The 27,654-nt window shown below is 47.4% G+C and overlaps 1 protein-coding gene across 3 annotated transcripts in view; it reads left to right on the top strand.

Annotated features, from left to right (window-relative positions):
• Positions 1-27,309, top strand: part of LOC311320818 (bromodomain-containing protein 1-like) — a 30,417-nt gene extending 3,108 nt beyond the window's left edge. The window contains exons 2-12 of one of the 3 annotated variants that reach the window (XM_084452657.1): positions 1-1,233; positions 6,843-6,999; positions 8,743-8,874; positions 9,058-9,186; positions 9,414-9,726; positions 11,264-11,605; positions 11,736-12,245; positions 14,177-14,309; positions 15,661-15,770; positions 20,175-20,329; positions 27,177-27,309. The exon at positions 1-1,233 is cut by the window's left edge and continues 159 nt beyond it. In XM_084452657.1, the coding sequence (XP_084308783.1) occupies positions 1-1,233; positions 6,843-6,999; positions 8,743-8,874; positions 9,058-9,186; positions 9,414-9,726; positions 11,264-11,605; positions 11,736-12,245; positions 14,177-14,309; positions 15,661-15,770; positions 20,175-20,329; positions 27,177-27,191 (3,229 nt within the window). In that variant the 3' untranslated portion in view covers positions 27,192-27,309. Of the gene's footprint in view, positions 1,234-6,842; positions 7,000-8,742; positions 8,875-9,057; positions 9,187-9,413; positions 9,727-11,263; positions 11,606-11,735; positions 12,246-14,176; positions 14,310-15,639; positions 15,771-19,316; positions 19,416-20,174; positions 20,330-27,176 lie in introns of those variants that run through there. The other 2 variants (XM_084452656.1, XM_084452658.1) reach the window with 2 other exon arrangements.
• Positions 27,310-27,654: the final 345 nt, after the last annotated feature.

Genomic DNA, 27,654 nt, shown 5'->3' with positions numbered 1-27,654 from the left:
GCACCGCCTCAGCATCTTCGACAAGCTGGACGTCATCGCGGATGACGACCCCGTCGCGCAGGAGATCACGGAGTGCAACAGCAACAAGGAGAACGACGAGAAGCCCCAGCAGGTCCTGGTGCGCTCCGTGCGCCTCAAGAACAACCAGCAGAAGAAGAACGCCTCCCTGACGGGCACGGCGCCGGCACACGCCACTGGGCCGCAGGGGACCCCGCTGCTGGACCCCAAGTTCCGCACGGTGGAGTACAACATCCCGGCCGTGCCCCGCAGGCCCTCTGCCTACTACAAGTACTCAGAGAAGACGGCGGAGGAGCTGGACGAGGAGGTGGAGTACGACATGGACGAGGAGGACTACGCTTGGCTCGACCTCATCAACGACAAGCGGAAGAGCGAGGGCGTCAGCCAGGTCTCCCAGAACCTGTTTGAGTTCCTCATGGACCGCTTCGAGAAGGAGTCCTTCTTTGCCGCGGAGGGCCGTGGCGACCCACAGCCCCTGGTGGACGAGGACGCCGTCTGCTGCGTCTGCATGGACGGCGACGGCGCAGACAGCAACGTCATCCTGTTCTGCGACTCCTGCAACATCGCGGTGCACCAGGAGTGCTACGGGGTGCCCTACATCCCGGAGGGCCGGTGGCTGTGCCGGCACTGCCTCCAGTGCCCGTCGCGCTCCGCCGAATGCGTCTTCTGCCCCAACGTGGGCGGTGCCCTGAAGAAGACGGACGACGACCGCTGGGGCCACGTGGCGTGCGCCCTGTGGGTGCCCGAGGTGGGCTTCTCCGATACGGTCTTCATCGAGCCCATCGACGGGGTCGGTAACATCCCGCCCGCCCGCTGGAAGCTCACCTGCTACATCTGCAAAGAGAAGGGCGCTGGCGCGTGCATCCAGTGCCACAAGGTCAACTGCTACATGGCCTTCCACGTCAGCTGCGCGCAAAAGGCCGGCCTCTACATGAAGATGGAGCCTGTCAGGGAGGTGACAGAGACGGGCTCGCCCACGTTCTCGGTGAAGAAGACGGCCTACTGCTGTGCCCACACCCCGAAAGGGTGCGTCCGGAGACCGCTCGCCATCTATGAGGAGGCGCATCACTCGCAGAACGGCGTCTGTCGGAAGAGGAGGGACAAGCGGGGGAGGAGCCGGTTAAAAGGATGGCAGAAGAAGAGGAGTAAGAGGGCGGAGCCGGAACCTGAACCGGAGACGCCGGCCACCGCTGGGCCCAGTATCACCTCCTCAAGGTACACAGTCTCAATATCACCTCCTCTAGGTACACAGTCTCTATCACCTCCTCAAGGTACACAGTCTCTATCACCTCCTCAAGGTACACAGTCTCAATATCACCTCCTCAAGGTACACAGTCTCTATCACCTCCTCTAGGTACACAGTCTCAATATCACCTCCTCTAGGTACACAGTCTCAATATCACCTCCTCTAGGTACACAATCTCTATCACCTCCTCAAGGTACACAGTCTCAATATCACCTCCTCTAGGTACACAGTCTCTATCACCTCCTCTAGGTACACAGTCTCAATATCACCTCCTCTAGGTACACAGTCTCAATATCACCTCCTCTAGGTACACAGCCTCAATATCACCTCCTCTAGGTACACAGTCTCAATATCACCTCCTCTAGGTACACAGTCTCAATATCACCTCCTCTAGGTACACAGTCTCAATATCACCTCCTCTAGGTACACAGTCTCTATCACCTCCTCAAGGTACACAGTCTCAATATCACCTCCTCAAGGTACGCAGTCTCAATATCACCTCCTCAATGTACACAGTCTCAATATCACCTCCTCAATGTACACAGTCTCAATATCACCTCCTCAAGGTACACAGTCTCAATATCACCTCCTCTAGGTACACAGTCTCAATATCACCTCCTCTAGGTACACAGTCTCAATATCACCTCCTCAAGATACACAGTCTCAATATCACCTCCTCTAGTTATACACAGTCTCAATATCACCTCGTCTAGGTACACAGTCTCTATCACCTCCTCAAGGTACACAGTCTCAATATCACCTCCTCTAGGTACACAGTCTCAATATCACCTCCTCTAGGTACGCAGTCTCAATATCACCTCCTCAATGTACACAGTCTCAATATCACCTCAATGTACACAGTCTCAATATCACCTCCTCAAGGTACACAGTCTCAATATCACCTCCTCAAGGTAAACAGTCTCAATATCACCTCCTATACAGTCTCAATATCACCTCCTCTAGGTACACAGTCTCAATATCACCTCCTCAATGTACACAGTCTCAATATCACCTCCTCAATGTACACAGTCTCAATATCACCTCCTCTAGGTACAGTCTCAATATCACCTCCTCAAGGTACACAGTCTCAATATCACCTCCTCAAGGTACACAGTCTCAATATCACCTCCTCAAGATACACAGTCTCAATATCACCTCCTCAAGGCACACAGTCTCTATCACCTCCTCTAGGTACACAGTCTCAATATCACCTCCTCAAGATACACAGTCTCAATATCACCTCCTCAAGGTACACAGTCTCAATATCACCTCCTCAAGATACACAGTCTCAATATCACCTCCTCAAGGCACACAGTCTCAATATCACCTCCTCTAGGTACACAGTCTCAATATCACCTCCTCTAGGTACACAGTCTCAATATCACCTCCTCTAGGTACACAGTCTCAATATCACCTCCTCAAGGCACACAGTCTCAATATCACCTCCTCTAGGTACACAGTCTCAATATCACCTCCTCTAGTTATACACAGTCTCAATATCACCTCCTCAAGGTACACAGTCTGAATATCACCTCCTCTAGGTACACAGTCTCAATATCACCTCCTCAAGGTACACAGTCTCAATATCACCTCCTCTAGGTACACAGTCTCAATATCACCTCCTCTAGGTACAGTCTCAATATCACCTCCTCTAGGTACACAGTCTCAATATCACCTCCTCTAGGTACACAGTCTCAATATCACCTCCTCAAGATACACAGTCTCAATATCACCTCCTCTAGTTATACACAGTCTCAATATCACCTCCTCTAGGTACACAGTCTCAATATCACCTCCTCTAGGTACACAGTCTCAATATCACCTCCTCTAGTTATACACAGTCTCAATATCACCTCCTCAAGGTACACAGTCTCAATATCACCTCCTCAAGGTACACAGTCTCAATATCACCTCCTCAAGGTACACAGTCTCAATATCACCTCCTCAAGGTACACAGTCTCAATATCACCTCCTCTAGTTATACACAGTCTCAATATCACCTCCTCAATGTACACAGTCTCAATATCACCTCAATGTACACAGTCTCAATATCACCTCCTCAAGGTACACAGTCTCAATATCACCTCCTCAAGGTACACAGTCTCAATATCACCTCCTATACAGTCTCAATATCACCTCCTCTAGTTATACACAGTCTCAATATCACCTCATCTAGGTACACAGTCTCTATCACCTCCTCAAGGTACACAGTCTCAATATCACCTCCTCTAGGTACACAGTCTCAATATCACCTCCTCAAGGTACACAGTCTCTATCACCTCCTCAAGGTACACAGTCTCAATATCACCTCCTCTAGGTACACAGTCTCAATATCACCTCCTCTAGGTACACAGTCTCAATATCACCTCCTCTAGGTACACAGTCTCAATATCACCTCCTCTAGTTATACACAGTCTCAATATCACCTCCTCTAGGTACACAGTCTCAATATCACCTCCTCTAGGTACACAGTCTCTATCACCTCCTCTAGGTACACAGTCTCAATATCACCTCCTCTAGGTACACAGTCTCAATATCACCTCCTCTAGGTACACAGTCTCAATATCACCTCCTCTAGTTATACACAGTCTCAATATCACCTCCTCAAGGTACACAGTCTGAATATCACCTCCTCTAGGTACACAGTCTCAATATCACCTCCTCAAGGTACACAGTCTCAATATCACCTCCTCTAGGTACAGTCTCAATATCACCTCCTCTAGGTACACAGTCTCAATATCACCTCCTCTAGGTACACAGTCTCAATATCACCTCCTCTAGGTACACAGTCTCAATATCACCTCCTCTAGGTACACAGTCTCAATATCACCTCCTCTAGGTACACAGTCTCAATATCACCTCCTCTAGGTACACAGTCTCAATATCACCTCCTCTAGGTACACAGTCTCTATCACCTCCTCAAGGTACACAGTCTCAATATCACCTCCTCAATGTACACAGTCTCAATATCACCTCCTCTAGGTACACAGTCTCAATATCACCTCCTCTAGGTACACAGTCTCAATATCACCTCCTCTAGGTACGCAGTCTCAATATCACCTCCTCAATGTACACAGTCTCAATATCACCTCAATGTACACAGTCTCAATATCACCTCCTCAAGGTACACAGTCTCAATATCACCTCCTCAAGGTAAACAGTCTCAATATCACCTCCTATACAGTCTCAATATCACCTCCTCTAGGTACACAGTCTCAATATCACCTCCTCAATGTACACAGTCTCAATATCACCTCCTCAATGTACACAGTCTCAATATCACCTCCTCTAGGTACAGTCTCAATATCACCTCCTCAAGGTACACAGTCTCAATATCACCTCCTCAAGGTACACAGTCTCAATATCACCTCCTCAAGATACACAGTCTCAATATCACCTCCTCAAGGCACACAGTCTCTATCACCTCCTCTAGGTACACAGTCTCAATATCACCTCCTCAAGATACACAGTCTCAATATCACCTCCTCAAGGTACACAGTCTCAATATCACCTCCTCAAGATACACAGTCTCAATATCACCTCCTCAAGGCACACAGTTTCAATATCACCTCCTCTAGGTACACAGTCTCAATATCACCTCCTCTAGGTACACAGTCTCAATATCACCTCCTCTAGGTACACAGTCTCAATATCACCTCCTCTAGGTACACAGTCTCAATATCACCTCCTCAAGGCACACAGTCTCAATATCACCTCCTCTAGGTACACAGTCTCAATATCACCTCCTCTAGTTATACACAGTCTCAATATCACCTCCTCAAGGTACACAGTCTGAATATCACCTCCTCTAGGTACACAGTCTCAATATCACCTCCTCAAGGTACACAGTCTCAATATCACCTCCTCTAGGTACACAGTCTCAATATCACCTCCTCTAGGTACAGTCTCAATATCACCTCCTCTAGGTACACAGTCTCAATATCACCTCCTCTAGGTACACAGTCTCAATATCACCTCCTCAAGATACACAGTCTCAATATCACCTCCTCTAGTTATACACAGTCTCAATATCACCTCCTCTAGGTACACAGTCTCAATATCACCTCCTCTAGGTACACAGTCTCAATATCACCTCCTCTAGTTATACACAGTCTCAATATCACCTCCTCAAGGTACACAGTCTCAATATCACCTCCTCAAGGTACACAGTCTCAATATCACCTCCTCAAGGTACACAGTCTCAATATCACCTCCTCTAGTTATACACAGTCTCAATATCACCTCCTCAAGATACACAGTCTCAATATCACCTCAATGTACACAGTCTCAATATCACCTCCTCAATGTACACAGTCTCAATATCACCTCCTCAAGGTACACAGTCTCAATATCACCTCCTCAAGGTACACAGTCTCAATATCACCTCCTCTAGTTATACACAGTCTCAATATCACCTCCTCAATGTACACAGTCTCAATATCACCTCAATGTACACAGTCTCAATATCACCTCCTCAAGGTACACAGTCTCAATATCACCTCCTCAAGGTACACAGTCTCAATATCACCTCCTATACAGTCTCAATATCACCTCCTCTAGTTATACACAGTCTCAATATCACCTCCTCTAGGTACACAGTCTCTATCACCTCCTCAAGGTACACAGTCTCAATATCACCTCCTCTAGGTACACAGTCTCAATATCACCTCCTCAAGGTACACAGTCTCTATCACCTCCTCAAGGTACACAGTCTCAATATCACCTCCTCTAGGTACACAGTCTCAATATCACCTCCTCTAGGTACACAGTCTCAATATCACCTCCTCTAGGTACACAGTCTCAATATCACCTCCTCTAGTTATACACAGTCTCAATATCACCTCCTCTAGGTACACAGTCTCAATATCACCTCCTCTAGGTACACAGTCTCTATCACCTCCTCAAGATACACAGTCTCAATATCACCTCCTCAAGGCACACAGTCTCAATATCACCTCCTCTAGGTACACAGTCTCAATATCACCTCCTCTAGTTATACACAGTCTCAATATCACCTCCTCAAGGTACACAGTCTGAATATCACCTCCTCTAGGTACACAGTCTCAATATCACCTCCTCAAGGTACACAGTCTCAATATCACCTCCTCTAGGTACAGTCTCAATATCACCTCCTCTAGGTACACAGTCTCAATATCACCTCCTCTAGGTACACAGTCTCAATATCACCTCCTCTAGGTACACAGTCTCAATATCACCTCCTCTAGGTACACAGTCTCAATATCACCTCCTCTAGGTACACAGTCTCTATCACCTCCTCAAGGTACACAGTCTCAATATCACGTCCTCAATGTGCACAGACTCAATATCACCTCAATGTGCACAGACTCAATATCACCTCCTCAAGATACGTATGCAGTCAACATCGACAGGCCTCTCTTTTCATTACAATGCTCTCGCCAGTCACCAGTTACCCGTATTATCCTACATTTAAAGCTGCTGTTTTAATCTCCTGTCTCGATGTTCAATAGAAAACTCTTCACATCACAGCCTCTTAAGTCTCTCTCTCTCTCTCTCTCTCTCTCTCTCTCTCTCTCTCTCTCTCTCTCTCTCTCGTCAGTTTTGACACCATCCTGAACCAGGTGTCGGTCCAGAAGAAGCGTGTGTTTGTGGAGCAGGTCCTGAGCTACTGGACGCTGAAGAGGCAGTCGAGGAACGGCGTGCCGCTGATCCGCCGGCTGCAGGCCAACCCCCAGACCCAGAAGTCCGAGCAGCTGGTCAGTCCAGAGCTCGACCTGGAGCCCCTCTGTTGTCTAATACTACACGGTGCTGCAGCGCTAGTAAACATCCCGTCACAGCATAACCACATCAAGTCAAGTATATTGTATTCATCATAGGGTGTTCATACTGAACTATTGAGACACTCAAGCCATAGAGCCCACTGGTGGGGTAGGCCATTGGGCTCAGATGCACTTTGTTATATTTTTTGCAATTATTTTTACATCCCGAAAGCAATCAATAAATAAAGTGCTCTGACAAACCCATAATATGTGGAAGTCGCAGGACTGTAATAAGTCTGTCCAATCATTTTGAGGTGCCATCTTGAAATGATTGGACGGCTTACCCGTCTGTCAACCTACCCACCTACCTAGCAAGTGTCATTTGGTTCCCCCCAGTGGCTTTGGAGGGAGGCCTGAAGGGAGGGGCAGGGCTATTGTCAATTGTATTAAAAGTGGATCATAAAGACATGGTTAAAGTTGTCTGCTACTTTTTAGGAGGCTGTCCCAAACAATCCCATGACCCATCCACTCCAGATATTAGTTTAGATCTGAGAGGATTTGATAGGTGTGAGCAAAATAGGTCGAGATGTAGAGATCACAGTATGGAAATAGCTCTGACAAAATATGAGTGTCTCCCGAGGTTAAGGAGGGCGAAAAGGAGAATCAGGAACTGTAAATACAAGCTAATACATTATTAACTAAATAGTAAATTGAACAATCAGTGTCACTAAATACAGTAGTCGTTACAGAACATACATTCAAGTGTTATAAATAAAACAACATTTATAACAAGTTATTATAACTTAGTTTTATAAACTACTACTTATTAACACGTTTTATAAACTAAAACAAAATAAAAAATATTAAATAACCCCAAATATGTTTCAGGCTGTGTGTAACACACAGGAGTTTGCACTGAACGGACACCACAGCTTTCTACGACGGCTAACGGGGATCCAAAATAAACATAAACACCGCAGCAGATGGAAGAACAAAGGAGCAGACAGGAGAATACGCATTCAGACAGGGCTGTCGCAGGCCTCTCACCCAGCACTGATGAGAGGACACCAAACGCCACACTGAGGACAAAGGACAATTCATTAGCATGTGATCTGCTTTCTGCAAAACTCCGTAAAACCCCAAAAAGAGCAAAACGCTACTAAACTAAAACGTTCAATGACATTGACAGAGATTTAATGTCGTCTTCACTTCCTCTTCCTGTGCGACGGTTGTGAACCCTTCAGCTGGCTGTCAGACAGTGTGAGTTGGGGAGTTGTAGTTCAGTTGGGGAGTTGTAGTTCAGTTGGGGAGTTGTAGTTCAGTTGGGGAGTTGTAGTTCAGTTGGGGAGTTGTAGTTCAGTTGGGGAGTTGTAGTTCAGTTGGGGAGTTGTAGTTCAGTTGGGGAGTTGTAGTTCAGTTGGGGAGTTGTAGTTCAGTTGGGGAGTTGTAGTTCAGTTGGAGAGTAGTAGTTCAGTTGGGGAGTTGTAGTTCAGTTGGGGAGTTGTAGTTCAGTTGGAGAGTAGTAGTTCAGTTGGAGAGTAGTAGTTCAGTTGGAGAGTAGTAGTTCAGTTGGGGAATTGTAGTTCAGTTGGAGAGTAGTAGTTCAGTTGGGGAGCAGGAGCAGGAGGTCTCCCTCCCTTGTCTGAGTACGGCCCTCCCAGCGTAAATGATGCTGTGGGTGGTGAGAGCGTTCCCTCTTGATCCGGCCTGTAAACGCTTGTTTACCACCTGGCGTTCCAGGACCGCAGGCTGGAGGATAACCGGGCGCTGAAGGAGCAGCTGAAGGAGTGGCACCGCCTCCGTCACGACCTGGAGAGAGCCCGGCTGCTCCTGGAGCTCATCAGGAAGAGGGAGAAGCTAAAGAGAGAGGAGGTAGCCCACATGGACGCCATTTCACCTTCCACCGTTCAAAATGAACAGCCCTGACACGGCTCATAGCTACAGCTGTTTTATAGATTACATGACATCATTTCATTTCCTACACGCCCACTCCAGAGGGCTTGAAGACTGGTAGGAACCCAAAGCTAACACAGGACTGTGGTGTTTCCCCCCCAGATGAAGCTCCAGCAGTCGGTTCTGGAGGTGCAGCTCACACCTTTTAACATCCTACTGAGGACGGTTCTGGACCAGCTGCAAGAGAAGGACCAGGCCAGGGTCTTTGCTCAGCCGGTCAACGTCAGAGAGGTGAGTCCCTCGCCACACGGCTTTCTCACACAGACAACTTATCTATTCCTAAAAAGAGAAATGTCCACTCTCTCTTTTACTCCATTTCAAATGTATCTCAATATTTTTATATGTAGGCTTTAGTATCATTTTAACTGACGTGTTTGTTCTTTACTGTTTGAAAATGCGAATTCTATATTTTACAATGTCAACCCTAGTCCGTTAGCTAACTCTCCATCTGTGCTCAGGTGCCTGATTACCTGGACCACATCAAGAACCCCATGGACTTCTCCACCATGAGGAAGCGCATCGACGCCCACGGCTACAAGGACCTGGACGAGTTCGAGGCCGACTTCGACCTCATCATTTTCAACTGCATGAAGTACAACGCCAAGGAGACGTTCTTCCACAAGGCGGCGCTGCGTCTGCGGGACCAGGGCGGGGCCATCCTCAGGAAGACGCGGCGCGATGCAGAGAGGATGGGCTTCGACTTCGCCAGCGGGATGCACCTACCAGAGCCCCCTGAGCTCCAGGCCCCGCCTCCTTTCTCCTGGGACGACGGTACGTAAGCCACTCAAAAGTACAGCCTATATCAATTAGGGTCGGTGGTTATCTCACGGTTTGATTTCGATTCTTGGGGTCCCGATTCGATTTCAAATGGATTATTGCCGATTCGATTTGATTTTGGATTTGATTCGATTATGATAGAATTTTTTATGACATTTTCACCATTTGACTGCAGTAACCCATTAAATACAGTAATTAGGGCTGTCAACATTAAACGCTAGATTGACCTGGAAACTTTAATGCGTTAAAAAGAATTAACGCAAATTAATCATATTACCAAACCTGACCCCAACTTCCTCCCGTAATTCCAAATGCGAATGTTTACTTGGCTGAATTACTGCAAGGCATGTGAAACGCAGATAAGTTATCTGCAGTAATTGAGCCATGTAAACACCCAGGTTAACACTCGCTGAGATAACACGACGGCCCAAGGTAAAGTTGCTTTCATATTGGACATTCAACAGACGTTCACATTCGACATGGTGGATGTCGTTTCAAAAAGCTTCCAGATGGAAGTCTAGATAAGAGTTGCGTTCACATATTGCAGTGATGACATTTCTTTCCACCGAAGCAAGTCAAATATAAAAAGTAAAGAGTGATGCAACTCGGAGGGATCAGGCCTACCTGTCATGTTTCTGGCCTCGGGCATTTAAGCCTCTCCTACCTGCACACACCTGCCCTCTGTCACCTGTGAGGCCTACATGTCCAACAGTGCATAGCAGATTTCCTTCACTATTCATTTCCTCTATGAACGATTGTGTTTCACTGAGGACAATCTCTAAGAATGTCTTCCTCACACCTAAGAGTAGAAGCCTATATCCAGGACATTTTGTTAAAATCCCCACTTTATTTTGTCTTCAATCAAGTTCAAATAAACTAGTCTACTCCTTTTTTTCGGTTGCTGGGTGGCTGTGGTCCAGATGCTTGTCAATAAATTCAATATAGCTAATATGCTTTTTATCTATTAAAAAAACTATAAAAAATGTAATGGAACATCTTTAAGTGTGATTTGGTGGATCAGACCTACATCATTTGAATATGGCCTGTTTACAGTGGGCGGAGCCAGCACAGCCCTCGGCCCTATCAGAGCTCAGTTCAGACCAGAACCATAGTTTTATAAACGTCTTATCAGAGACGATTAATCGGTTTGCCGACCGCTAATGTAGGCTATTTGTTTAATCTCTCCCCCAAATTATAAGTCAATAATAGTCTTTTAAAGTTGTGATTAATCATGATTAATTGCAGCCTGTTATTGTGATTAATCGATTGACAGCCCTTAGAGTAACCCATTTAATACAGGGGGTTGCATAAGGGTAGGGGAAACACTGAAGTACATCACAAGCACAAAACTATTGTGAAAACAGGATAAAGTCCGAAAATAAATTTATAGGGGTATCAGGTATGTAACATGTTAACAATGTCACATTCATTTTCATGAGTGGTAACCTAAGTAGGTGTCATCATCAGCAAATGGGTTAGCAGCTGAGCCCAGGAAGTCAAGTAACAATCTGTGTCCTGGTCTTTCTCCCAGTGGACCGGATCCTGAACCCGACGAACCGGGCCAGCATGCCCCTGGCAGAGCAGCTGAGGGAGCTGCTGGAGAAGCTGGACCTCAGCACGGCCATGAAGTCCAGCCCGTCGCGCAGCAAGCGCCTGAAGCTGCTCAAGAAAACCATCATGGAGGTGCGGAGCGAGATGAGCCTGAAGAAGCCCCACCCGGCGCCACCGCCCGAGGCCACGCCACCGCAGAGCGAGACGAGACTGAAGAAGCCCCACCCACCGCCTGAGCCCACGCCACCGCAGAGCGAGGCGGAGAAGACGCCGGCGCCCCCTGCTGGACACAGCACCGAGGAGGAGGGGCCCTCTCAACCAGGTAGACAGTCTGACAGTCTTGGCAGTATAACCTATGGTTGAGATTTGCCATAACATTTTAATTTGTCATTAAATGCCATTTTAATCAGGTTGATCTGCTAAAGTTAATTACACCTTTTTCTGTCTTTAAGTTGCAGGTGAAAAGTCGTTGCCTCCACCGAAATTAGAGCCATTGACCTCCCCTGTGCCACAGCCGGTGGAGTCAGCCAGTCCCTCAGAGGCCCAGTCAGAGCCTCCGACACTCAGGCCCATCAGCAGCAGCCCAGAGAAGAGCCACAAGAGCTGGAAGGGCGACAGCACCACTGCTACCTCAGTACCCCGGGACACCCTGAACGGGCACATCTCCAACCCCACGCTCCCCGACAGCCACCTCAGCGTCGTGGCCACCTCCGTGCTCGCCTCCCCCTCCCCCACTAGCAACAGACGGACCAGCGTGCTCTTTCGCAAGTCCAAAAACGTGAGTCCGCAGAAGCCCTCGAAAACGCCAGACACGCCATCTGGCTCCCCGCCACTGGGCGCCAAAACGTTTCTCTCGGTGGTGATTCCTCGCCTGGAGACCCTCTTGCTGCCCAGGAAGAGGACCCGCAGCGCTAGTGGAGACTCCAAGGAGGAGGAGTCTCCGACCAAGCGCCTGGACACAGGTACGCCTTAAACAACCAGCTATTCAAGGAAGTGGCACAGGTGCCGCATTGCTTATTATTGAAGATATGTTAAAGGGACCCTGAGGAGTTTATTTTTGGTTACGAAACGGTCTCATTTTAATGTTGGTGAATCTACATTACCCACACACCCATGTGTCCATTTTTGACAAATGTTGTTTCTTGTATGTAGTTTATTTTTAGATTATTATTTAGTGGTCGGGTCGTTCAGAACTTCCTTGGAATGACGAAACGATTTACTGCAGTAGCTTACGCCGCCGACGAGATGAAGAATAATTTAAATATGACCGTTATATATTGTCAAAAGTAACGTTACTAGTAAGACCTATGTAATTACCTCGTCGGTGGCCATCGTTCCGTCTTCAAAACACCCGGCTCAGTTAGCTAAGGTTTACGACAGTGCGCAAGGAGGCTCATGGGAAATGTGGTCTTTTTGGGAGGAAAACACTTCCGCTTCCCGAAACTCCTCGTAGGGCCTTTAAATACGACCGGTTCCTTGTGCTTGATTGTCCTCCACACTTTTGCACTATTCCTTTTACGGCCACTACTGGATCTCTTTTTCTGAAGCCGTTAAGTAACCAACGTCATTTGCAACATGTACGCTAACGCTTCCGCGCATGTAATTGCGACACCCCCAGGCTCCACGCATAGCGTAGGCTCTCCTCTGTGGACGTCCACATAACATGGGCTCTGTGTGGACCTTCTGCACGGCCACTGCTACCAGGCCACCAACTGGGATCCATCACGCATGTGTGGAACGAGAGTTGTTGGTGTTTTTCAAGCGGGTTTCCTATATGCACCTATGTACACATTGTGTACTTGAGCGGCGACGGGCCATATAACGTCTGTTGAAACTTTGATATGGGCCGTTGTATATGATCGAACATAACCGTATAACATTATGATGTTAAAAACCGGTCCTATCCTTAAAGGCTGTTATGCCCCCGTTTCACTGCTACTAGCCTAACCTTAGCTAAACACTTAGCCATCTCCGTCATGTCGCTGGTCAGCTGACTAGCTAGTAGGGCTGTAGGATTGTATCGATACAACGATGCATCGCGGTACGTAGTCTCGCGATACTGTATCGATCTTTCAGCCCGGAGTATCGTTACAGCCGGGCGCTGTAAATTTAAAAATGTTTTTTTTTTTTTTTGATTTAAATTTTTAAATCCAGTTTAAAAAGCATATTCTACAATATTAAGTTAAAAAAGCATACATATAAATAATTTTGAAAAACCATAAATACTACAATGTTGACAGTTTAAAAAGCATGGATATAGAATGTAAAATATTTATTAGCTAGCTCTCTGTCCAGTCATTGAGTTTGAGTTATCTATATAGTGCATTTGAGCCATTCAGTTTTCAGTCTTGAACACTTAAAATCTTTCAGTAAATGATGTGTGTATCGCAATACGTATCGTATCGTATTGTATCGTGACCTGTGTATCGTGATGCGTATCGTATCGCGAAATCCAAGATGATATACAGCCCTACTAGCTAGACCCATCCACTTCACCCGACATCCTCCTTCTAATGTGCTCTGGAAAGCTCTGGAGCGACATACAAAAAAGCACAACCGGCGGCTAGTTAGCCGTTTGTAAATGTATTCTTTTTAAAAATATTTTTTCCTACAGTATATAAACAAACGTGAAATGGACATTGTTAAGCCTTTCAGGGGGGAACACATACATTGTTGCCATAGCTGTAGGCTTTCTGTAATATTCGCCTACAAAATGACGACAACACTTGAGAGGTCTATATTCCCGATAGTCATGTGTTAATGAGTCCTGGCCGCCCATCTGAGCACAGTATTTACTCTGCACTTGATTATCCAAGACTTTTCTGTTGTCAAACGCATGCTAGCACGTAGGCCAGAAGCTGTGGGTAACTCTCCGGTGCTCTGCCCCCTCCAGGGCTGGTGAATGGCTTCGTGGTGGAGCAGGAGGCTGAGATGGAGCCCAGCCCGAGCCGGCCGCCGGAGCCCAGACGACGCTGCGCCTCCGAGTCCAGCCTCTCCTCCAGCCGGAGGGTGCTCTGCAGCACCAGGTATGCTGGGATAGCATGAGTGTCACGCTCACATCCGCTAGCCCATTACCATTACTCTAGCATTACTCTAACATCCGCTAGCCCAATACCATTACTCTAGCATTACTCTTACATCCGCTAGCCCAATACCATTACTCTAGCATCTGCTAGCAGCAGGCTAGTATGGCCTTAGCATTACTCTAACATCTGCTAGCCCATTACCATTACTCTAGCATCTGCTAGCAGCAGGCTAGTATGGCCTTAGCATTACTCTAACATCTGCTAGCAGCAGGCTAGTATGACCCTAGCATTAATAACATCTGCTAGCAGCAGGCTAGTATGGCCCTAGCATTAATAACATCTGCTAGCAGCAGGCTAGTATGACCCTAGCATTAATAACATCTGCTAGCAGCAGGCTAGTATGACCCTATCATTAATAACATCTGCTAGCAGCAGGCTAGTATGACCCTAGCATTACTCTAACATCTGCTAGCATCAGGCTAGTATGACCCTATCATTAATAACATCTGCTAGCAGCAGGCTAGTATGACCCTAGCATTATTATAACATCTACTAGCAGCAGGCTAGTATGGCCCTAGCATTACTCTAACATCTGCTAGCATCAGGCTAGTATGACCCTAGCATTACTCTAACATCTACTAGCAGCAGGCTAGTATGGCCCTAGCATTACTCTAACATCTGCTAGCATCAGGCTAGTATGACCCTAGCATTAATAACATCTGCTAGCAGCAGGCTAGTATGACCCTAGCATTATTATAACATCTGCTAGCAGCAGGCTAGTATGACCCTAGCATTATTATAACATCTGCTAGCAGCAGGCTAGTATGACCCTAGCATTAATAACATCTGCTAGCAGCAGGCTAGTATGACCCTAGCATTACTCTAACATCTGCTAGCAGCAGGCTAGTATGGCCCTAGCATTATTATAACATGTACTAGCAGCAGGCTAGTATGACCCTAGCATTATTATAACATCTACTAGCAGCAGGCTAGTATGACCCTAGCATTATTATAACATCTGCTAGCAGCAGGCTAGTATGGCCCTAGCATTAATAACATCTGCTAGCAGCAGGCTAGTATGGCCCTAGCATTAATAACATCTGCTAGCAGCAGGCTAGTATGACCCTAGCATTACTCTAACATCTGCTAGCAGCAGGCTAGTATGGCATATTAGCATTTTGTGCCAGACCTACTGACGTGGCCAGATGGCATGTTCAGCACCTTTTCTGTCGGCTGTATGTGAAGTGTTCAATGGTCAGATTATACTGAAATTTCAATGCTCCGAACATTATTTTGCAATAAAGTTCACGGTAGCTTGCTTCACCTGTAGCACTGTCACCCTGCCAAAAAGTGGGAAAGGAAAGCCAGCCATGGCGCGCAGGAGCACCGTGGACGACAAAAACGCCCTGCTCACCTGCATGGAGAACGGGGAGATCACCAAAGCAGCCAGAACTGCAGCAGGTGAGACACTCACTGCCTCACCTCTCAACACACACACACACACACACACACACTAGACTGATATGAGGAGTTATGCTTTGGGAACTTCTCGATGGGTGTGTTATCAACGACAAATTAAAATGACCTTAATTAATGAAAACCCCTAATTAAAAACCCCAGCTCAGTTCATGGGCTAACCATATATCACTGATATCTAGTGCAGTACTCCATCTCACGCCCAAGTAATTACATAATAGATTGAAAAAGACAATGTTCCTTTAAAACACATTAAACTAGTACACTAATGAAAATGCACTGCTATCTCTGCATTAATATTCTCCCTATGAATGGTATATACTCTGCTCAAAGACTGCCTCTACTTCCCCTATTGAGCTGCTCAAAGACTGTCTCTACTTCCCCTATTGAGCTGCTGAAAGACTGCCTCTACTTCCCCTATTGAGCTGCTCAAAGACTGCCTCTACTTCCCCTATTGAGCTGCTCAAAGACTGCCTCTACTTCCCCTATTGAGCTGCTCAAAGACTTCCTCTACTTCCCCTATTGAGCTGCTCAAAGACTTCCTCTACTTCCCCTATTGAGCTGCTCAAAGACTGGCTCTACTTCCCCTATTGAGCTGCTCAAAGACTGCCTCTACTTCCCCTATTGAGCTGCTCAAAGACTGCCTCTACTTCCCCTATTGAGCTGCTCAAAGACTGGCTCTACTTCCCCTATTGAGCTGCTCAAAGACTGCCTCTACTTCCCCTATTGAGCTGCTCAAAGACTGCCTCTACTTCCCCTATTGAGCTGCTCAAAGACTGGCTCTTCTTCCCCTATTGAGCTGCTCAAAGACTGCCTCTACTTCCCCTATTGAGCTGCCCAAAGACTGCCTCTACTTCCCCTATTGAGCTGCTCAAAGACTGCCTCTACTTCCCCTATTGAGCTGCTCAAAGACTGGCTCTACTTCCCCTATTGAGCTGCTCAAAGACTGCCTCTACTTCCCCTATTGAGCTGCTCAAAGACTGCCTCTACTTCCCCTATTGAGCTGCTCAAAGACTGGCTCTACTTCCCCTATTGAGCTGCTCAAAGACTGTCTCTACTTCCCCTATTGAGCTGCTCAAAGACTGCCTCTACTTCCCCTATTGAGCTGCTCAAAGACTGCCTCTACTTCCCCTATTGAGCTGCTCAAAGACTGCCTCTACTTCCCCTATTGAGCTGCTCAAAGACTGTCTCTACTTCCCCTATTGAGCTGCTCAAAGACTGTCTCTACTTCCCCTATTGAGCTGCTCAAAGACTGCCTCTACTTCCCCTATTGAGCTGCTCAAAGACTGCCTCTACTTCCCCTATTGAGCTGCTCAAAGACTGCCTCTACTTCCCCTATTGAGCTGCTCAAAGGAGATGGCTGTAACGCCGGGTTCAGATCGGATGTGAAAGCGCGGCCAGTTTCTAGCGGTGCGCCGATCATTAACTTGTATGGCCGGGTCCCCATTGCGGTTTTTTGCAGCCAAGATGGACAATTCCGATGGGCTTTTTTTTTTTTTTTTTTAGTTAAATAACGAGCATAAATAACAAGCACAAATAACCATCAGTTGTGCAATTATGTAAGAAGAAACAATAGAGGGAGCTGAAGCTGCTAAAAGTAGAATTGTTTTGCGTGGCCTTTATTTTGAAATTCCTTTTAAGAATGCTACCGGACGCGGGTTTTGTGTGGGTTCACACTGCTGAACGTTGCGTGTTTAAACCGTGAAAATGTCCAAACTAGATCTATTCAGAGATTTTTTCAAGCAGCGATTAGCAGTGGATGTGGATATTTGGTCTGTATGAAAAAACGCGTGCAGAATGCCGAGAAGAAATCAGCCGTTCTAAGGAGAAAAGCTCACAACTACAAAGAACGTTGAGAGAACCTGAGATCAGGCTGCATCAAACAGGTTATACCTTCATCAAATAGATAGCCTTACCTAGCAAATAACCTCACATTAAGATGTTGTGGTAAATTAAGCCATATAACAGGCCGTCTAGTGCGTTTTAAGTGTTGTTTTTTTTAAATCGGCCAAAATACAAAATAAATCGTCCGATCGCCTGTCATGCGTTAGAGGTCAAAAACGTCCGGTTCCAATCTGCCGGTCGGATCAGTGCATCCCCACCACTTTCCTCTCGGCACCCATGTTAACCCATGTTAACCCATGTTAACCCATCTGACCGTCGCGGAGCTCCGCCCCGTTCCCCGCACTGATAGTTTGGGCGTCTTTATGTTTCCTGCGAGCCGCGAGCGAATGTGTGTGAATAAAGTGCAGAGGAGCAGACAAACACACTTCTCTGAGAACAGCCTCCCTCCCGCTGGCCTGAGAACAGCCTCGCTCCCGCTGGCCTGAGAACAGCCAGGCCCCCGCTGGCCTGAGAACAGCCACGCTCCCGCTGGCCTGAGAACAGCCAGGCTCCCGCTGGCCTGAGAACAGCCAGGCTCCCGCTGGCCTGAGAACAGCCTCGCTCCCGCTGGCCTGAGAACAGCCTCGCTCCCGCTGGCCTGAGAACAGCCAGGCTCCCGCTGGCCTGAGAACAGCCTCGCTCCCGCTGGCCTGAGAACAGCCTCGCTCCCGCTGGCCTGAGAACAGCCTCGCTCCCGCTGGCCTGAGAACAGCCAGGCTCCCGCTGGCCGGAGAACAGCCAGGCTCCCGCTGGCCTGAGAACAGCCTCGCTCCCGCTGGCCTGAGAACAGCCTCGCTCCCGCTGGCCTGAGAACAGCCAGGCTCCCGCTGGCCTGAGAACAGCCACGCTCCCGCTGGCCTGAGAACAGCCACGCTCCCGCTGGCCTGAGAACAGCCAGGCTTCGCCGCACTTCACCCGGCGCTACAATGATAACAACCCGCTCAATAGATAGACGCACTGGGCAAAAACTTCCTGGACTTCTGGTTAAACGGGACAATCTTTTCATTTCTGGGGTAGAATGGTCTCTCAGGACGGTGTGACAGGGACACTGTGTTGGTGGATGCCGGATCACCGGTCTGAAGGCTGTTGGGTTTGCCATGCTGCTCAAACATTCACACTATTTAGCACCAATGGCCTGAGCCCATGAATCCCCGACGGCAGCAATCGCCTCCCTGTCACGTTGTCTAGACCCATAAATCACATCTCCTACTCCCCAATCTGAACATCACAATGGCTGCCCTCCACACTGAACCAGAAAGGTTTCATTTCACTGACTGGGGAATATTTTGCCTTCTGTTCTGAATAGCTGTAATATATTCTTGTTTGTGACTGCCAGAGATAGAGAGAACAACACAGACGGATGATAACAACAACAACAACACAAATAACAGATAAATAATAACAACGATATAGGCTAGTGCAACAAACTAGTAACAACACATTATTACTGGTATCTCAATGGCTAGCAGCATACATTCATTTTGGTGTACTAAATGTCTAACATTCATATTGAGTGTGCCAGATGTGCCCCTGTGTGTGTGTGTGTGTGTGTGTGTGTGTGTGTGTGTGTGTGTGTGTGTGTGTGTGTGTGCGTGCGTGCGTGCGTGTGCATGCGTGTGGGTGTGGGTGTGCGTGCATGGCTTTCAGATTAGTGTTACTGTTTGTTTGCAGTGTGAAACTCCCCATAACTTGCTTGTCGTTATTCCTGCTTCCTTAGAAGTTGGCAACGGGAATGTTTGGATGCCCACTAGTGCCTCAACATTTGTTCGGGAACCTCTTAAACTAGTTTGGGCAAAGTGTAGTGGATATCCCTCCTACCCTGCCTTGGTGAGTGAGAGTGAGAGAGCATGCGTGTCCCGAGACCTGCCATCTCCATGTCTCATTACCATCCCATTGTAAGTGGTGTAGCCCGTGTTTGTGCACACCCATGCAGGTGCTCAGTGTTTACCAGCCAGCCGACTGCTTGAGAGTGTGGGGAGTCGCCTGGGCGGCTTAGAGCTATCCGGGTGACTTGGGTGTGTGAGGATGGATGGATGGATGGATGGAGGGAGGGAGGGAGGGAGGGAGGGAGGGATGGAGGGATGGAAGGAAGGATGGAGGGATGGATGGATGGATGGAGGGAGGGAGGGATGGAGGGATGGAGGGATGGAGGGATGGAGGGATGGAAGGAGGGATGGATGGATGGATGGATGGATGGATGGATGGATGGATGGATGGATGGATGGATGGAAGGAAGGATGGGGGGAGGGAGGGAGGGATGGAAGGATGGATGGATGGATAGATGGAGGGATGGATGGATGGGTGGATGGATGGATGGATGGACGAGCGGAAGGACAGGCGGATGGATGGACGGACGAGCGGAAGGACAGGCGGATGGACGGACGGATGGACGGATGGATCTGCTGCAGGCTGCCAGTGCCAAGCTTTGCTGCCCAGCCACCAGGCCTCCCTGCTGTAGACGTGACCCGACCACCTGGGTGAACCGCCCTCTCTTCCCCCCTGCAGATCATAGACCCCAAGACGCCGAGGACGGGGTGGCACCCCAGCGGGGGGCGGGGCTTACTGCCCCCGCAGGACGTTCTCAGGGTCGGCGAGCAGATGCAGTACAGGTCCGGAGAGAAACTCTACCTCGTCCACTTCTTCGACAACAAGCGCAGCTGGTAAGATAGACACGCTAACCCATACACACACGCTAACCCATACACACACGCTAACCCTACATACACGCTAACCCATACACACTAACCCATACACACACGCTAACCCATACACACACGCTGACCCATACACACACGCTAACCCTACATACACGCTAACCCATACACACTAACCCATACACACACGCTAACCCATACACACACGCTGACCCATACACACACGCTAACCCTACATACACGCTAACCCATACACACACGCTAACCCTACACACATGCTAACCCATACACACACGCTGACCCATACACACACGCTAACCCTACATACATGCTAACCCATACACACACGCTAACCCATACACACACGCTAACCCTACATACATGCTAACCCATACACACACGCTGACCCATACACACACGCTAACCCTACATACATGCTAACCCATACACACTAACCCATACACACACGCTAACCCATACACACTAACCCATACACACACGCTAACCCTACATACATGCTAACCCATACACACTAACCCATACACACACGCTAACCCTACATACATGCTAACCCATACACACACGCTAACCCATACACACACGCTAACCCATACACACGCTAACTCTTACACGCACACGCTAACCCTTACACGCACACTAATCCTTACACACACGCTAACCCATACACACACACTTACTCATACACACACGCTAACCCATACACACATGCTAACCCATACACACATGCTAACCCATACACACACGCTAAACCATACACACACTAACCTATACACACATGCTAACCCATACACACACACTAACCCTACCTACATGCTAACCCATACACACATGCTAACCCATACACACACACTAACCCTACATACATGCTAACCCATACACACACACTAACCCATACACACACACTAACCCTACATACATGCTAACCCACACACACACGCTAACCTATACACACACGCTAACCCATACACACACGCTAACCCATACACACACGCTAACCCATACACACACGCTAACCCATACACACACACGCTAACCCTTACACACACACGCTAACCCTAACACGCACACGCTAACCCTACCTACATGCTAACCCTACCTACATGCTAACCTTTACACACACACGCTAATCCATACACACACGCTAACCCATACACACACGCTAACCCATACACACACGCTAACCCATACACACGCTAACCCTACATACATGCTAACCCATACACACTAACCCTACATACATGCTAACCCATACACACACGCTAACCCTACATACATGCTAACCCATACACACACACTAGCCCATACACACACACTAACCCATACACACACACTAACCCTACATACACGCTAACCCATACACACACACTAACCCTTACACACACACTAACCCATACACACACGCTAACCCTACATACATGCTAACCCATACACACACACTAGCCCATACACACACACTAGCCCATACACACACACTAACCCATACACACACACTAACCCTACATACACGCTAACCCATACACACACACTAACCCTTGCACACACGCTAACCCATACACACATGCTAACCCATACACACACGCTAACCCTACATACATGCTAACCCATACACACACACTAGCCCATACACACACACTAACCCATACACACACACTAACCCTACATACACGCTAACCCATACACACACACTAACCCCCTTACACACACACTAACCCATACACACACGCTAACCTATACACACACGCTAACCCATACACACACGCTAACCCATACACACACACTAACCCATACACACACGCTAACCCTAACACGCACATGCTAACCCTACATACATGCTAACCCTACCTACATGCTAACCTTTACACACACACACTAATCCATACACACACGCTAACCCATACACACACGCTAACCCATACACACGCTAACCCTTACACACGCTAACCCATACACACACGCTAACTCTTACACACACTCTAACCCATACACACTAGGGCTGTCAAAAGTGCCAGGAAATTGAGTTTGAATATATTCAAATTAATTTAGTAGAGTTCGAACGATATTCAAATTTTTTTTTTTTTTTTTATGATTTTTCCTGAATATAATATCCTAACACTAGAACCGCCGGGGGGCGCTCTATACCTATAACCGCCAGAGAGTCAAAGAGACTCATGCGCCAGGCTATGGCATGTCTAGTAGCCAGGCTAATAGACAATGTTTGACGTTATTGTATCATGCCATTGTCTTCACAGATAAAGGTCAATAAAAAAATTCAAGTCATAAACTGGTGTTGGCTCTCTTGTTTTAGTGTATATATGTGGCCTATATTTAGTGTAAAGAACAGTCGCTTTGCGTGGGCTTTTCATGGTAAATTGGTCAAATAATATAAATTGGTATAGGCTATTAAAAAGCACATTTGGATGGTGTAGGCTAAAATAGGCTACCTATAAAATGACATTCATTCGATATTTCAATAAACCATGTTTAAACCATTTAAATTGGCAATATTAATTATGACTTATGAAAAGTGAGAGACCAACGTGAGGAATCACAAATTGTGTTAGTAAATGAAGGAACAGGCGTAGGCCAGATATCGCTCAACAGTCTTTATATCTACATGGTTTTGTTTTTTTGTTTTCACTTTTACAGGCAAACACAACTGGAACATAAAAAGGCGCCCGATCCCCTCCCTCCCCGTTCTAGGCTACATCCTCCCTATTAGGCATCTTTCATCCGCAGCTGATCCCTGCATGGAAAGATGCATGTTATTTTGATTATTTTTTTGTAACTTTTACAGGCAAACAAATCGAACAATGTTATTATTAGGCCTATTATGAGCTGGCGTTCAAATACACTTCACACAGATATCCATGACGGTGGCTATGGATTTTCCGCACACTGCCTTGCTGCAGGGCGGACAGAATTCCATCAACATTTCCTCCTCCTCCTCCTCCCTCTGCACAGAGAATCGTTTTGACATCTTTGTCAGACAGAAGTAGCCTAACCTAACGCGGGAATATGGGAGCAAGCAGATTGTCGATAATGTATACAGCCTACTTAGGGGTGCGCACACACACACACACACACAGCAAGCCCAAGAATGAAAGTGAAAGTTACGTAGGCCTGCTAGAAAACATATGGCAGAAGCAAGCCGTGGAATGGAATATGCGAGTCAATTTGACCCGCTGGCGGTTACAGGTATAAATGTCCCTAATTCTTAGATGGATTTAGTACCATATATGACAACCGGGAGTGAAAAACAACACCATTTTAGGAGAAGTCAAAGACTGGGGGACTGCAATATTGTATTACAGCATAGCTATTTACAAGTGCTGTGAGTCAGATTGACTCTGTGGCGGTTCAAATAACCCTTGATTGTAATATTGTACTGTGAACACTGTTACCCCTCGCTGAGGTGTTAACTTTCATCTTTGATAAGGTGCTGGCTCTGGATTATTGGATTATTCCCTGTAAATAAATTGTAGCCTATAAATGTTCTGTTATTAATGTAAATCTCTGCATAATTTTTGATAGCCTAAATAATATTATTTATTAATATTACAATATTCGAACTCTCAAATGTAGGTTTGAACTTATTTAAAAAAAAGATATTCCATTTTTTTTCGAACTTAGTTTTTTTTTTGACAGCCCTAATACACACACGCTGACGCATACATAAATGCTAACCCTTACACACACGCTAACCCTTACACATACGCTAACCCATACACATACGCTAACCCATACACACACGCTAACCCATACACACACGCTAATCCTTACACACGCTAACCCTTACACACACGCTAACCCTTACACATACGCTAACCCATACACATACGCTAACCCATACACACACGCTAACCCATACACACACGCTAACCCATACACACACGCTAATCCTTACACACGCTAACCCTTACACACACGCTAACCCATACACACACGCACGCTAACCCTTACATACACGCTAACCCTTACACACATGCTAACCCATACACACGCTAACCCTTACACACACGCTAACCCATACACACACGCACGCTAACCCTTACATACACGCTAACCCTTACACACACGCTAACCCATACACACACGCTAACCCTTACACACACGCTAACCCTTACACACACGCTAACCCTTACACACACGCTAACCCATACACACGCACGCTAACCCTTACGCCCAGGCCACACCAACTGCGTGACTGCGTTGAACGTATCGCAACCGCCCTCTCTACTTGAACGCAGCATACGTCACTATTTGAATGCAGCTGTGCGCGCAGGACGAGGACTATTTTATATATAGCCTTATAGTCGTATATGATATATATATATACAGCCTATGGTGTACGTGATGCTATATAGCCCAAAAAGTGATTCAATTCTCGCTCACAATAGGGCAACCATAGAGGTAAACGTTACCAGTTAGCTACGAGATCGTGAGATTTTTCGAAATTGAATTTCTGCCTCACGTATCAACACAAAACTGCATTTGTAGTTCTGTGTCGTTATAACTAAGATATCTGTCTGAAGAAATAATTTTTCCATGGACATATTTAGCCAATATTTGATTTATAAACTCCCTCGCTCTGCCCCGCTTGGACGTCCGCCATGACACCTGTCCTGAAATGTTCGCCTGGCCAGTGATTCTATGATACTTCCGGCCAGATCTATGCAGTGGATTTGATGCAAGCGTTCGATAAATCCAACGCTTGCGTGATCCGAAATGCAGCGCATACGCTTCGGAACGCAACCCTGTTGGGAAAACGCAGCGTTACATTGGAAATGACTGGAACTTCCGGTGCAACACAACGCAGTCACGCAGTTGGTGTGGCCTGGGCGTTACATACACGCTAACCCTTACACACACGCTAACCCATACACACACGCTAACCCTTACACACACGCTAACCCATACACACACGCTAACCCTTACACACATGCTAACCCATACACACGCACGCTAACCCTTACATACACGCTAACCCATACACACGCACGCTAACCCTTACATACACGCTAACCCATACACACACGCTAACCCATACACACACGCACGCTAACCCTTACATACACGCTAACCCTTACACACACGCTAACCCTTACACACACGCTAACCCATACACACGCACGCTAACCCTTACACACACGCTAACCCTTACATACACGCTAACCCATACACACACGCTAACCCTTACATACACGCTAACCCATACACACACGCTAACCCATACACACACGCTAACCCATACACACACGCTAACCCATACACACACGCTAACCCATACACACACGCTAACCCATACACACACGCTAACACTTACACACACGCTAACCCATACACACACGCACGCTAACCCTTACATACACGCTAACCCTTACACACACGCTAACCCATACACACACGCTAACCCTTACACACACGCTAACCCATACACACACGCTAACCCATACACACACGCTAACCCTTACACACACGCTAACCCATACACACACGCTAACCCTTACACACACGCTAACCCTTACATACACGCTAACCCTTACACACACGCTAACCCTTACACACACGCTAACCCATACACACGCACGCTAACCCATACACACGCACGCTAACCCTTACATACACGCTAACCCTTACACACATGCTAACCCATACACACGCTAACCCTACATACACGCTAACCCATACACACACGCTAACCCATACACACACGCTAACCCATACACACACGCTAACCCATACACGCACGCTAACCCTTACACACACGCTAACCCATACACACGCACGCTAACCCTTACATACACGCTAACCCTTACACACATGCTAACCCATACACACGCTAACCCTACATACACGCTAACCCATACACACACGCTAACCCATACACACACGCTAACCCATACACACACGCTAACCCATACACACACGCTAACCCATACACACGCTAACCCATACACACGCTAACCCATACACACACGCTAACCCATACACACGCTAACCCATACACACACGCTAACCCTGCCATTGACGGAAGCGGATATGACTTTCCTGTCATGATTACAGCTGTCGGTGAACCAACATGTTCACAGCAAGCAAACCTGTTTCTTCATCTAAAGCTACGCATTAGTTGGACAGTTGGCTAGCATAACCGGTTTGTGTACAATACATTTTGACGACCGGTCAGTTGATATGTTGCACACCAAACGAGCAGGACAATATCATTCATGTTTAGTTAGGTAGCAAAGTCAGCTTGCCCTTTCAATCACTCAATCAATCAAAGCTTTATTTGTATAGCGCATTTCATACCCAGAGGCAACACAATGCGCTTTACAGAGAACAAGGGAGGTGGGCATACGACCCACTCTCTACATATTCCAGAGGGAAGCAAAAAAACAGTATCACCCGGGGCCAGATAAGTGAGCTGTAAAAATTCTTCCCTGAACTCGACGATCGAGCAAGCTAGGCTATTTATGAGTTGGCAGAGAGAATTTTACATTTAACTTAGGGTTCCAAACGCATGGTATGACAGTCATCACTGTTCCTATAGGAAATGGCCTCAGCATTTGAACACAGACATTTGGCTCATAGGTTTCTTCGTTATAGATCGGTTCTCTGTATCATTTTACAGAAATATCCGCAATCACCATTTTAAGAACAAAAATTGACCGATTTCAATTTCAGGTTGATCGATCAGCCCATCCCTAATTACAACACACACACACAAATAGCAAATTGCCTGTGTAGTGATCTTCTGAATACTATTGATTAGTGAAGTTATATTCAGATTAAAACATGTCAGCTAAAAACTCTAACCGTCACTCTCTCCCAACAGGCAATGGCTTCCTAAGTCCAAGATGGTCCCCTTCGGCGTCCACCAGACCGTGGACCGGATCAAGCTGACGGAGGGCCAGTCGTCCGGCGTGCGCAAGGCCGTGCAGACCGCCTTCAACCGCGCCCTGAGCCACCTGAGCCAGGCCCGGGCACCGGACCAGCCCGGAGCCACCCCCAGCCACGCCCCCTGACCCCACCCACCCTCCGGGGGGAACCTTCTTCACCCTCTCCTCCTTTACTTGATACTCCACCCAGCAGTCGGACGATTTCTGCCTTGCACCCCCCACCCCAACCCCTCACGTCATGTTGTTTACCTCTCCTGTCCACATGCAGGGCTTCCCTCGCCCGTGGACACTAGACCCAGGGTGTCTCTCCACGCCCGTGGACACTAGACCCAGGGCGTCTCTCCACGCCCGTGGACACTAGACCCAGGGTGTCTCTCCACGCCCGTGGACACTAGACCCAGGGTGTCTCTCCAC

The sequence above is a fragment of the Borostomias antarcticus genome, assembly GCF_949987555.1.
Source record: "Borostomias antarcticus genome assembly, chromosome: 18".
Lineage (NCBI taxonomy): Eukaryota > Metazoa > Chordata > Actinopteri > Stomiiformes > Stomiidae > Borostomias > Borostomias antarcticus.
This window is presented reverse-complemented; position numbering and strand designations above follow the sequence as displayed.